The sequence below is a fragment of the Magallana gigas genome, chromosome 4 (assembly GCF_963853765.1).
Source record: "Magallana gigas chromosome 4, xbMagGiga1.1, whole genome shotgun sequence".
Lineage (NCBI taxonomy): Eukaryota > Metazoa > Mollusca > Bivalvia > Ostreida > Ostreidae > Magallana > Magallana gigas.
The window spans coordinates 42,509,033-42,522,989 of record NC_088856.1 but is presented as its reverse complement, the minus strand read 5'-3'; the positions used below and the strand labels follow the sequence as shown (position 1 = coordinate 42,522,989).

The 13,957-nt window shown below is 33.3% G+C and overlaps 2 protein-coding genes across 3 annotated transcripts in view; one reads left to right on the top strand and one right to left on the bottom strand.

Moving 5' to 3' along the window:
* LOC105319342 (voltage-dependent calcium channel subunit alpha-2/delta-3) overlaps positions 1 to 13,957 on the top strand; it is a 99,086-nt gene that overhangs the window by 80,785 nt on the left and 4,344 nt on the right. For both annotated transcript variants that reach the window (XM_066082499.1, XM_066082498.1), the window contains exons 29-34: positions 7,012 to 7,105; positions 7,731 to 7,783; positions 8,192 to 8,244; positions 10,341 to 10,581; positions 11,292 to 11,413; positions 11,721 to 11,803. In XM_066082499.1, the coding sequence (XP_065938571.1) occupies positions 7,012 to 7,105; positions 7,731 to 7,783; positions 8,192 to 8,244; positions 10,341 to 10,581; positions 11,292 to 11,413; positions 11,721 to 11,803 (646 nt within the window). The remainder of the gene's footprint in view (positions 1 to 7,011; positions 7,106 to 7,730; positions 7,784 to 8,191; positions 8,245 to 10,340; positions 10,582 to 11,291; positions 11,414 to 11,720; positions 11,804 to 13,957) is intronic.
* On the bottom strand, positions 3,631 to 5,610 carry LOC105324770 (uncharacterized). The gene has a single exon (XM_066082069.1). It carries the CDS (start codon positions 5,608 to 5,610, stop codon positions 3,631 to 3,633), a length of 1,980 nt encoding a protein of 659 aa, XP_065938141.1.

Below are 13,957 nucleotides of genomic sequence, written 5' to 3'. Positions count from 1 at the left end.
GAAAAATCAATATTTAAACCGCGATATCTCTGCAATGCAGTATCCGATTTTAAAACGAAGTTAAGTTTTGTATTTAGCTTTGCAAACTCTACAATATGCATCTAATTTTATGTTTTTTTATAAAGTTTTATTATCAGTACGAATTGTTACAGTAGAAGTTACTTTCAGTGTGAATTTTGCACTATTTTTGAAACCAAGAACGCGGCATCAAAATTTCCGGGAAAATCAGTTTTTAAACCCCGATATCTCCTTAATGCATCCTCCAAATTTCAAACGGTTTTCAGCATTAGATTAAGCATAAAAAGCTCTACAAACTACGTATACGTTTTTTGTTTGATCAAAAAATTCAATTTTTCGAAAAATTTGATTCGCTTCCGGTTTCGACCGGAAGTGACGAATATTTATTATATAGCCTCATTACAGAGGTAAATCGACTAAATCATAACCATTGAAAATTCCAAGCCTCTATCTTAAAGCATTTTTGAGAAAAGTCCCGGACAAAATGACTTTTTAAAAATTTTAAAAATGACGTTACGTCAAAACGGAAGTGACGTTGTCTTTAAAACTTTAACATCTTTGAGGGACGATATCTTGATAAAATCTCTGGAAATTTCATTGAAATCGGTTGAAAACTTTTTGAGTTATGAAGCAAAAAAGGAGTCAGAAAAAAAAGAAAAAGTATAATAATAATAAAAAGAAACCGAAGAAAAACAAAAGGGTCTTCCGTTCCGGAAACGGAAGACCCTAATAATCTTAACCAGCACAATAATAGAAAGGTCTTCCGTTGGAAACGGAAGACCTTAATAAATAAAATATAATAAAATTTGAGAGTCATTCGTAGAGTTATAAGCAAGATACGGGGCTCGCAATTCTCTGTCATGTAAACAAGGCTCGTGTCCTGTTTTTGTTTACATAGGTTCAATATACCAGTAAAAACCTTTTTCCAGGTTATTTGTCTATATTTTTATCTATTTTAAGCATAGATAAGCATTTCCTAACGTTTAACACATCCGTTCTAGGTTTAAAACTGGAATTTTTACTTCAACGTTCAAAATGTAAACAAACGCTTGTTTACATAGCGACGAATTTCAAGTTCTGTAACTTGCATATAACTCAACAAATAGCACTCAAATTCTGGTTGCCTATTAAAAATGCCTTTCTGAAGCATTGTAAAAATTAAAACCAGAAAAATAATTGTTGACCAAAATCGTGACCATGACCCTTTTTGCTGTATGCATTTTGTGTGTGTTGTAAATGAAAATGGGAATATTACGAATTGTTACACCCCTGTAAAACAGTTACTATGTAACTCTATACGAAAAAAAAGTCCAGCATTTTGACTGTTGGACTGGAACTGTTAGATTGGAACTTTTAAAATCGACTGTTAAAAAGACTGTTGACCGGTGAGGTCACATTCCGCGAAAACGTGTTATTGAATAGAAGGGGTATATAACAAAACAGTTGTTGACTGGGGTCGAGGGCAACAGTTGATCTGTCGGACCGGCTCGCAAACTGTTGTGTTCGGCCTTCGGTCCGACAGATCAACTGTTGCCCTCGACCCCAGTCAACAACTGTATATTGTTATACCCCTGTAAAACAGTTACGATATAATTATATACGAAACAAAGTCCAGCATTTTGACTGTTGGACTGGAGCTGTTAGATTGGAACTGTTAAAATCGACTGTTAAAAAAGACTGTTGACTGGTGACGTCACATTCCGCGAAAACGTGTTATTAATTAGAAGGGGTATAACAAAACAGTTGTTGACTGTGTCTCTGGCAACAGTTGATCTGTCGGACCGGCTCGCAAACTGTTGTGTTCGGCCTTGGGCAACAGTTTTGCGAGCCGGTCCGACAGATCAACTGTTGTCCTCGACCCCAGTCAACAACTGTATGATATTGACCATAAAGGTGTGCAGGTCTCTATTACCAAAAGTTTACTATTTTTGGTATAGATAATGTAAATGAATGTTTTTCAAACATCAAACTAGAATATATAATATATAAAAAGTGGGGTAACGGTCAGAGGAGTCTCAGATTTATAGGGTTTAGACTTCAAAATAAAGCTGAAAATGCAAACATGAGACTCTGACATGTCAGTCTAAGGGCTCTGCCCGGTACTCAGGTGTCCGCCAAGGCCTGTGGGCCTCTTGTGTTAATAAAGACTGAGGGTGATTTAATTTAAAAGTTATATTCACCGGTAATAGAGACTTAATAATATGCATTGGTGATTTTTAATGATGCGTGTTCACAGTCTTCCAATAGCATGGGCTTAGTTCAATTATTCTGTCAATATCAGAGACATATGTAATAATTTTTACAATCCTGATGATAGAGAAGTTTAATTACCAATTAGTGTTAGGAAAGAAATTTGTACCAATCTGTACAATTACATATTCACAACTTTTATGATCTGCTACTAGGCTGTATGAAATACTGCTATGCCATTCAAACGAAAACATATTTGGTATTGTATTTTTTCATGAACAGATAAAAGAATGCAGTGAAAAAAATTCTTTTTAAACTCAAATTTTTTTTTGCCATGGAATTTTTTAATTTCAGCTAACATAGCAAAAATGAACTCCAAAAGTTATTTTCCTGTTACATATATTGTAATCCATTTTTAGCTCAACTTAGCTGAAAGCTGTGCTTTTCTGCACAATCACTTTTTGTTTGTCTATCCTGATGACATGATGAGACATATCTTGGAAATAAAAAAAAGCTTTATGAATTTTAAAGAGTTTGATTTGAAAAACATCATCAAAGAAAAAAAGTTTTTTTTTTTAATTTAATTTTTAGTTTTTCCAAGTACCGGTATACAAATTCATAATTAGCTATAAAATTAAACACCAGATTTGAGATTAAAACATCTTACACTGAAATTTTTAAAACAGAATTCAGCTATAATTAAACTTAACTGAACCTAACAACAAATGAAACATCAAAACAAATCACTTTTTTCTGTTTATAAATAATGGTCAAGCATATATAATTAACTGAACGATCAGATCAAGCCTGTTTCCTCATGCTATTCAAACTTATTGCTAATTACACAACTTCAGGAGCGTAAGGTACATAGCACTGCTAAAAGTATGGTAAGGATAAGGTAATTGTATTCCAAAAATCAAAAGAAAGAAAGTCATAAACAAAAGATTGCACACAAACAATGAATCATATTTGGGGTTCTGCACTCCAGCGCACAAGCAGGTCTATAATATATTGTGATTATGGAACGGTAGATAGATGTGGGGATGTAACTATGTAATTTTTATTGTGTAGAATTATAATGATTGTATTAGTTCTTTACATACTGTAGTATCGTTTAAATTTGTGGGAGCCAAATACGTGGATTGTGCATTCGTGGATTCTGGTTTTTTTTTTTATTTTTGGGGATGTAAATTCGTAGATGTGTCGGTTTTCAGTTTCAGTAAGAAAACTAGCTCTTTCAAAATTTGTGTTTGTCGTGGATGTGAATTCATGGGGAAGCATTGCCCATGAATACCACAAAAGTTAAGCCACCAGAAATTCTAATGATTCCACGAAACATATTGATTTTGTTGATTGCTTTTCGTTTTAAGACAAATATGTATTCTAAATTACTGATACTGATGTGGTGTAGACTGAATAAGATCATATATTCTCCTCTGTGTAGCAGTTTGTATGAAGTTGCATGGATCTTGTGCGAGTGACTGTTGGAGCCTGGAGGTTCCCTGTGATCTGTTGACAGATCCCTAGGATCTCCCAGGAGATATCTCTGTGTTTAGCAAGTACATACAATCCCTGACCGTGGTGGACTAGGGTCTGTAGCTCATATAAAGCTGTTTGTGATAATGTTGTATCAACGTGTCTGGAACACAAGAACTCTAGAAAGTGTAGCATTACAAACACTGGGATTTTTAATATGGACAACTTAACCTGTAGAGCAGACTGTTGTTCTGGTATTAGTTCACTAATGTAACAGATATCATTGTTAAGTATGATATCCCATGCTACTGCCTGTCTCATCTTTTTAGACCAGGACTGTCCCCCTACAGCTTTAGTATACCTATCTTTGTGTACATGTCCATTAAACATCAGACATGGCTGAGCTAACTTGATCTTTGTCATCTCTATAACAGATAAAGCTTCCCTGTATCTGAGTGTCTTGTAATAATACATGGCAATGTACAACATATCAGAAACAAACCCAAACTTTGCTGCTAATTTCAGCATGTGACAGGATATTTTGTCTGCAATATACATCTGTTTGTTGCAACATTTGTTAGTGTACAAGTTGTGTAATTCAAATGCAGTATACACATTAAAGTAAACTGTAAGTTTCTGTATTGTAACAACTTGACACTGTGTCAGGGGTGAATATACCAACTGTTCTATTGTGTGTATGGCTGTGGTTAGGCCACACAAGTCTTTTTGAAGTACATGTATGTAAGGCACAATAGTGGACTCCCTGACAAGTTCTACATCAAATTCAACTTCAGGTCTCATTGTACTTTCATCTGTACAAACAGAAAGTATATGATTATGTAGGACATCAATGATGTAAGACCTGATAGAGGAACTCTGTAACAGACAGGCCAGGCCTTTCTTGTACAATTCATGTAACTGTAGGAACAATCTGTTTTGTGCTGAGCCATGGACCTTTGTCAGAAACAGGTTGTTTTGTGGAATGAAAAAGTTTGGGCAAACTCCTTCATACACCCATTTGAGAAGGAGTTTGAAACAGACCCAGAAACCGGCCAGGAGATTTTGAGGACACAAGCGAGGTAGTGTGTTTTGTTGAATCACCCAGAAAACTGTTATCTTCATGTGATAGGAACACAGCAGTTTATTGGATTCTTCTAATTGTTGATTAACAACTTCTTTTAAGAAACGTTTTAACAACCTATATGTCAAAAACTGGCAGTGATTCATTGATGACACAAGTTTATGTTCTGCCTCAGAAAAAGAAATTCTCCATTCTTCATTTTCGTGTGGTCCCAATGGGTGTCCTATTGCTACAAAGTGACAGCCATTTCTAACAATGTCGTTAACAACTTCAGGATCAGGCCATGAATAACATCTGTCTTTCCAGGAGGAGGCAGACAGAGGCCAAAAGTCACAAACAAAACACCAGGCAGTGTCATATTCCATTCCTCCTCTAACACCACTGCCACAGGGTCCATGTAAAGTAGAATTAGGATAAATTAATGAACAAGTTAGCTGTCTGTATGTAGAACTAGAGATATAGACTCTGTCATTCATTTGGACACATGCTGATAGGACTGTTCTGTATCTTGATGATGTCAGTAGCTGAAGTAAAGTGAATCCTGGTGGACACTCAGAACTCTCAGAGAGAATCAAGGTTGTATTGGCTGTGTTGTAATACTCAATCTGAGACATGTCCATGATCACTCGATGGTTTTCTGACCAGTACATGGTGTCCACATCTGATCCTTCCAGTCTGAACCCTTCTCGCGTACTTCCACTCAACATTTCAGTGATCATGTCATCTTTAGTAGATTTCATTAGTCTAATCACCATTTCTTGAATGTCCGCTATCTCCCTTCTGATAGCCACCTGTTGTGAGGTCCCCACTGTGAGACACATCCCCAGGAATGCTGATTCCGACATGTGCTGCAGTCTCTCGTGTCTGTCATTATTTAAATGTATATAATTATCATGGAACTTTTTTTTCTTTCTTACATTTACATTATTCACAATGTTAGATTTACAGATCATCAATTATAACAAGTTCTCTTATTGCCTATATTTTTTTAAAAACTAGGATATTAATTAAAACGCACTTACATTTGTGTAAAAGACTCCATTTTCAAACATAATTTATGCTGCTGTTTTACTTTGGGTGCCATTTTTCATATAAAAGTGTTTATTATAAACAGCTAGCATACAATTTAAGGAAATGGAAAATATTCATGATTGTGTTTAAAAGGATATACGTTAAGTAGTTGTATAAATAAACATGCATGTAATTCCAAAAGATACAAAAAAACTTAATATATATTCCTTAATATATTTTCCTTTTAGAGTAAGAATTAAGTGACTAATACGATTTGTAAGTCCTACAATTTTGTCCTTCCTGTTTTTGTTAAAATTAAAGTTTAACATTCATGTGAAATGAAATAACTTCATTACTTATTCATAATTGATTGTAAATTTGTTCAGACTGGAATGGCAAAATATTTCAAAATTTCAATTCATGTCTTTAAAATGAGTATTAAAAAATAATGTGTACACATTTTATTGCAGTTGGCACTAGATATCCAATTCTAAAACTCCCGAAATAAGTCATCGCAAGTAATAGTCGTTTTACAGCATTCACATTTCTATCTTCCAATGTCAAGCAAACCTGTGTTCAGCTTTAAATACTCACATTTGCAAAATATTATGCCATTTATATAAACCTATAGATTGGCGAAAACGTTCAGTTCTGTGTGAACATTTTTATGACGTCGCAATGATCATCGTGTGCGCTCATCATTTGACAGTTGCAATATTGTAAATGTAAAAGGCTTTAAAGCATCATTATATTAATGATTATGAAAGATTTGCCAATCTCAAACATAAGTATAAGTAATAAACAGCAATGTTAAAAAGTTCACAGGGATATGAACATGGTTGGTACGTGATCAATTCTTCCGAGAAGCACTTTGGGCTTCACAGGATTTGATCAAGTGAACAACCAAGTTCATATTCCAGTGAACGTTTTAAATTGCTGTTTATTTCTTAACTGAAAAGTCTAAAAAGGCAAAATGTTGCCATTCAGTCACTTTTCTGTGAATGGCACGGCTTCATCCTGGGTTGGAACACTTGTATGCTAAGGAAAAGACAACTCCCAAAGAGTGATGATAGACATTGACTCAAATAAATTGTAATTTTTAAATTTTTTTTTATTTCTTACCAATTGCATGTTTTGGGGGTTTTATTTTGTGTTAATTATATCTCATTAAGTGGTGGTGCTAGGGCTGTTGAGCGTTGTACTAGGAGTGTTACATTCTGTGTTTGCTCTTGCAGAGAGACGTTCACCGATTATCAGTCGGAGTGCAAGGAGACATATGAAGAGGAGACAGAGGAAGAGGGAGCCAGCTCTGCTTCATTCCTCTTCAGTGTGAGTGCTACACCATCCTCCCCCCTTTCACCTCCCCAGATCTTCCCTCCCTCCGTAATGTCCTTAAACCACATATCTGCTCAAATCACTTCTGGCTTTTTTATTTTCTTTATTTTGACTTATGATCCTGACACTAATATCTTAAAACTAATTCTTTTGAGATTTTTATTAAAATTTGAAATAAATACTTACTTGAAATTAAAATTAGGTGAAAATGTGTTTGAATTTTTGAAGGAGACATTAAACTTGCTATTTTTCAAATACTCTGTGAATAAGTGGTTGGTATACTATTATACTTCTAAATTTCAGTTTGTTAATGTTTGTAACTAAATAGTATTAGTTATAATAATCTTAACTACAGCTTGAAAAGGGCCGGGATGAAACTACCGAAGTTGAGTGTTACCGTTCAATTCAATTAAAGTATACAATAAATGGTGTCAGATTAATACAAATGGAATTTAAGTGTTGTTGCTTAATACTTTGATGACTATCCACCATAAACAAATTTCGAAGAATATAGTTCACTAGCTGTTTAAGTTTATACAAGTTATGTAGCATTTTTTAAATTTTAGTAGAAAAAATACAGAGTAAAATGAATAATATGCTATTTTTTTTTACATTTAAGCCTTTGAAGAGACTGTTTGACATTCTGCTGTGGTCTGCTGTGGAATTTCTCATGTGAGTTCTAACACATTCTCTTGATATTTGCCTGTTAAAGATTATATCAATATTGGAAAAAAAATATGTAAAGTATTGAACAATTAATATAATAATAATATATGATAATTTATGTTTGAAATAGGTGTGCACACCACATGTTTTACTCTTGGTCTTAGATTTTTTTTTTAGATTGATTATTCCAGTATAAAATATCATGTTTATCAATTAAAAATATATATAAATCCGACTTCTATAATTTATTTAAGTGAAACAAAAGTATATTAAAAGGTTATTGATTTTATTTTAATTTTTTGACTTAATATTAAAAAAAAACGACTGAAAATAAAATCCAGTTCAGTATCCTGGGCCACGGCACCATATAATGATGACTGAAAGGATTTATCTGGGAATATTTTTAAATTTCAGAACTTTGGCAAATGTTGGATTAAGTGGATGGTTTTACTCAGAGAAAGCAACAGGTAAAAATTTGTCTTACCTTCGAACTTAGTAATTGAATTAAATTGCAAATATTTCAAAACTTTCATTTTGTCAAGGAAAAGTTTTATTGGTCCATCAAAGGAAGACAATTGAAATTGGTATTACCATGTATATGAATTAATTTTTTTACTTTGAAGATCATGTTCTAGCTTATTATTTATATTAATTTGTTAATAAATGCCAAGAATAAAGAAGGTTGTTTTCATCCATAAAAAAAATATATATGTCACAAATAATTATATTGCTTGTAAAAATAATAGACAAGTTCTGTTTGATGAAATCTGGGAAAACTTAATATACAATTTATTTGCTCACCGAGATGAAGTCTTATGCTATACCCCCTGGCGTCCATGTCAGCGGTGGCGTTGGCGTCCGGACCTGGTTAAAGTTTTTGTTGTAGCAGCAGGTCCTCTATCTAAGTTATTACTTGTCCTATCTTCACCACACTTGCATGGATGATGCATATGGACCTACTTATGGACATAAAAGACTAGGATGCTGAATCTGAGCCATGAATTTCAGATTCTGAAGGAGGTTAAGGTTTTTGGAGAAGGTTAAAGTTTTTGTTGCAGGTTTTCTTTCATAACAATTTCTAATTTTCTACTGGTCCTAACTTCCCTGAACTGCATGGATGGTGTGTCTTATGATACTGATGCACCTGACAGGATTGAATGCCACAGGTTTCAGATGCTGGAGGAGGTTAAGGTTTTTAGAGCTGGTTAAAGTTTTTGAAACAGGTGCCCTCTGATGGTGATATCTTAGTTATAACTGGTCCTAACTTCACCAAACTTGCCTGGATGATGCGTCTTATGATACTGATGCACCAGACATGCTTGAATGCTAAATCTGAGCCATAGGTTTCAGATGCTGGATGAGGTTTAATTTTTTGGAACATGTCACATATTTAATAGATAATAGTCATATTTCAAACTTGGATAATTAATTTAACTAATATAAATGAATTGCAGAGGTAGCTTCAGATGCAGAGCCAGATCTCCATTATCAAGGATGCTAAAAAAATCTCCAATTATTCAAACCTGCTTAATAGATGTGTTTGTTGTTAAATGATATATGTAAACATGATTCCTATGATATAATATTGTATGAAATGATACAGTATTGTTTTATATGATACAATTATATCACATATTAACTGTAGAAAGTTAAATGATATGATATGATCATATATCATAAGTTATGATTTTGTATTATTTGATCGAATACAATAATGTATAACACGATACAATGTTATATCATATGTTACAATTATATTTTGCATCATTATTTATTACAGTAATATAGTGTAAGTTTCATAGGATGCATTATTGTATTTTATATTATTGTATTGATAAACATTGTTCAGTATCTTATAATACCATATAATATGAACATATGATTATCATACAATTTTTTAACATATGATATAGGATATTGTGTCGAAACAGTATCCATCAATATCCACGAGCATTAACTATGGTTTTCATTTAATATGATGAAGATGCCTCATAAAGATGATGCCTCGTCTCGGTGAGCTTTGAATCTGTGATTACCTATGTTTATTATTTATATTAAATGAATACTTGAATTAAAAAATAATTGCCAATAATCCAAAACGGTAATTATTGTTCAGAAGTCTTAGCTTCAGCTAACACAGGGCAACATACAGTAGGATTGTTTGCAGGGGTATCACATTTATCGAAATTGAATTTTCAGGAGTATCGGGCAGTTTCTAGTTGACTCTGTTCGAGTATTATCATCAATTAGGTCAGGATTTCTATAAATGATTGAAACTGGCAGGTTAAGACTTTGCAATGGAATCTGCAGATCTTTTTCATACTATCTGATTCACCCAGATGCTTAAATTTATTTGCAAATGGAAATTTCTAATCTTTTAGAGTCATGATTTTAAAAAGCTTTATTAAGGCATGTGCATCCAAGTAAAAATCTGGTTATTTGCGTTTTGTTTTTGCAGCATCTTTGAATACATTTTGAGTAATTTGACGAACTCCACAAAACTATGTCCCAACAAACCCTGTAAATGTGCATGCATCTGATTTAAATTTTCTATTCCTTTTAGCGGCACCTGTGAATGACAACCCGTGTGTGTTTCAAGGTCTAAACATAACTATTGAAAACATGCAAGAGCAATACCAAACCTTCGCAAGAGCCATTTATTGTAACAAGGAACCAGAGAATATACACCTTGTGCCTTGTCACATGACAAAGAGAGCTTATCATGCCAACTTCACGGTGTTCAGGAAGCACAGAGGTTCTGTAGAGGGCATGGCCAAAGGATGTGTTCCATTCAACTGTACCAAGTGAGTTACATGTATTCTTTTCCGCCTATTTCACTTTTTCTCTTGGTGTCAACTGGGTTATAGAAGACCCAGAATTGTTGGAGTTTCTTAAGTCCAAGTTGCAACAAATGTTCTCAATGTCTTCCCTGATGTCACATTTGCAAGACAAATTTTAATATTTCTTATTGAATACTCCAAACGTAACCTATTCAGCCTGACATCCAAAACAATCCTGTCATTTTTGGATTAAAATGGGCACAACTGCATCATATTTGTTTCTTTCATCCCCTGGGATTTTTAGACGTAGGTTGATTGCGGCCAGGTGAGGGTGAAAGGCTTTAAACCAGCAGTACTTAATTAAGGGTCACCTCAGTAACAACGGGAAAGTAGATGGTTTCATTCATTTAGCAAAAGAACAGTCATTGCCTGTTTTAAAATTTAAAAGCTGTCGTTAGGAGCTAAGGATCAAACTCTTAGCTTAAATTACCCTGATCAGAATCTATAGCCTGCCCAATTCTCTTAACGAACGAATACACGTACCTATTTTAACATAAGAATTAGTTAAAATCAGTGTAAATTAAAAAAAAATATCCAGGATTTCCTCTTCGATACATACTTTTTTACCCAGACATATTGACAGTTCATAGTGAGATTTTTTTATGAAAAAGTGAGACAATGTTCCTTTGCTAGTAATTATAAATAATATGCATGTGTGGTTCTATTTTCCCCAGGAGTTTTGCTGCAGTCTGGATCAGAGATACTAACCTGATTCTGGTGTCGTCCGACCAGAACTGCAACTGCTCAGGCGTGGTTGATGAGGTAGCCACAATGAATAGCGATCCTATTGTCTATATCCTTTCTTATTTCAGAAGCAGGCAAAATAATAAGAAAAAAAATGAATATTATGAACTTTATAGTCAATTATTTATGAAAGTAACTGGCGCTTTTTAAAGTGAGAGGAGATCGGAAAGAAAAAGTTTTTTGGACAAGTAAGGTCTGAATGTTCACTTTTGTCTCCAATGAATGCAGGAGAAGTATAAAAAGAACATGCAAAAACGTAGTCCAATAAAAATCAACCTTGTTAAGGTTCGCATCTATTACAGAATTTCTATTCAAATGATACATTTTTTTAATGTTGTCCCTTGACTGAACATTACATAATGAAACAGAGAGATGTGAACTGATGCAGGAAATATCAGAGCGGGTACAGGTGGAGACGACCTGTATTGACCAGAACCCAAAGGTAAGTCTTTAGACTAGATAAAGAGGTTAACAAAAGATAACAAACCATGGACGGATATATTTTTTGACATTCATGGCAACAAAGTGGTAAAGCATTTGTTAGACTTTGGTGACAAATATGTACAAAACATAATAAATCATAGTAATAATTTTTGGAAAGATGTTTTACACTCATGGTTAAAAGTTTTAAGAACAATTGACTATTCATTATCTACAACAAATGTATGTGCTATGCCAATCTGGTACAATACAAATATATGTGTTGGTAATAAACCTATCATTGTTTATAATTGGTATGAACATGGTATTAAAACTATAGGTGACTTTCTAAATGAAGATGGTCAGTTTTTGAAACAGCATGATTTTGCACAAAATTATAGACTGTCTAATGTATGTACAATGCTATACAACAGTGTTATTAATGCAATATATAGTTTCCTTAGATCTCAGTCTATAAAAAGATCTGATGTTAGAAAATATTACTATCCATACATTCCATTTTACTTTGAGTATGTTTTACTGTTTGAAAAATGTTCGAAAACCTTGTACAATCTTATTAATAGTAAAGATATTATACCAAGTTCGATTCAGAAATGGAACACTGAACTATCCATGCAACTAGAAATTAATGTTGCTGTTAAAGAGTTCTTTAAAGTATGTTTTAAAACAAGTGCTGATACCTCAGTACAATGGCTTCAGTACAGAATTCTTTTCAGAATGTTGCCTACAAAATACTATCTTAAAAAAATCAATGTAAGCACTGATGATTGTTGTTCTTTTTGCAAAGAAGATGTAGAAACAATTCAACATGTATTTATTAAATGTTTAGAAATACTGCCATTATGGAATAAACTCAGCATGCATATCTATTGTAAAACTACAAATAGAATTGGATTTAATGTTAATAAATAAATGTAATATTTGGTGAAATACCTCTAAATCAGGGTAACAAAGTTGTAAACTTTATAATTTTGTATACCAAACAGTATATTTTTAACTGTTTGAAACAAAAAAAGATCCCTCACTTAAAGGGACTATTACAACATATCTATTTCAAATATAAGGTTGAAAGATACATATCAATTAAATCATGTGAAATGTTAAAATTTGACAAACAATGGTCAAACTGGAAAAATATTTTTGAAATTTAATTCTCCTGTAAACAATTAGAATGTGTTTCTGATATTTATGTGTGCAAGTGTATGAAAGGGTGTGTGAGTGCCAATAAATATTTGCTTTGTCTCTTTGATTCCTTGTAATAATTATGAAAATGACAATAAAAATTTAATTTAAAAAAAAAAGTCTTTAGACTAGATCCCAAAGGTAAGTCTGTCAGAGTAGACTAGAACCCAAAGGTAAGTCTGTCAGAGTAGACTAGATCCCAAAGGTAGGTCTGTCAGACTAGACTAGAACCCAAAGGTAAGTCTGTCAAAGTAGACTAGAACCCAAAGGTAAGTCTGTCAGAGTAGACTAGAACCCAAAGGTAGGTCTTTCAGAGTAGACTAGATCCCAAAGGTAAGTCTGCCAGAGTAGACAAACCCCTAAAGTAAGTCTTTCAGAGTAGATCAGAGTTCTAAGGTGAGACGCACCTGTTTAAATCAAAATCGGAACATCGTCAGAAATTGACAAGGATTTTTTTTTCCAAAAGTGTGAATGCTGAATAAAGAGTGAAAGGACAATTTGTTTACGATACTAATAAAGTGCGTATAATTGTAAAAGCGCTTTGAAAAATGCATCATCAATTTAAAAGCGCTATATAAAAACTTGCAATTATAATTTTTATTAATTATCTTTGTCATAAAATTAAACTTTTATTACTTGCAAATGTTATGTAATTTAGGGAGTGAATTGCACAAAGTTCCAATATAGAATCCAGCGCATTACAAATTGGTTAATCTAGTAATCATTGCTTGTAGGACCTGAGAAACTGTGATGGCAATGTTGGACCTATATAATTATATTACATTCTATCTTATTATGATGGTAACAGGCTAAGATAAGAGCAAAAGACAGACTGAAAGCGTAAGCAAAACAGGGCTTTAAGAATGTAGAATACATTCAAGTGTATTGCAAACTGTGAGCATAGCAGTTGTTATTTGAAAGGGATAGCAAAATAGGTTTTTTAAGGAAAAAAATATGACAGGGTTTGTATTTT

Excerpts from the sequence above, each read along its gene's own strand:
- LOC105324770 (XM_066082069.1), bottom strand. The coding sequence starts at position 5,610 with ATGTCGGAATCAGCATTCCTGGGGATGTGTCTCACAGTGGGGACCTCA.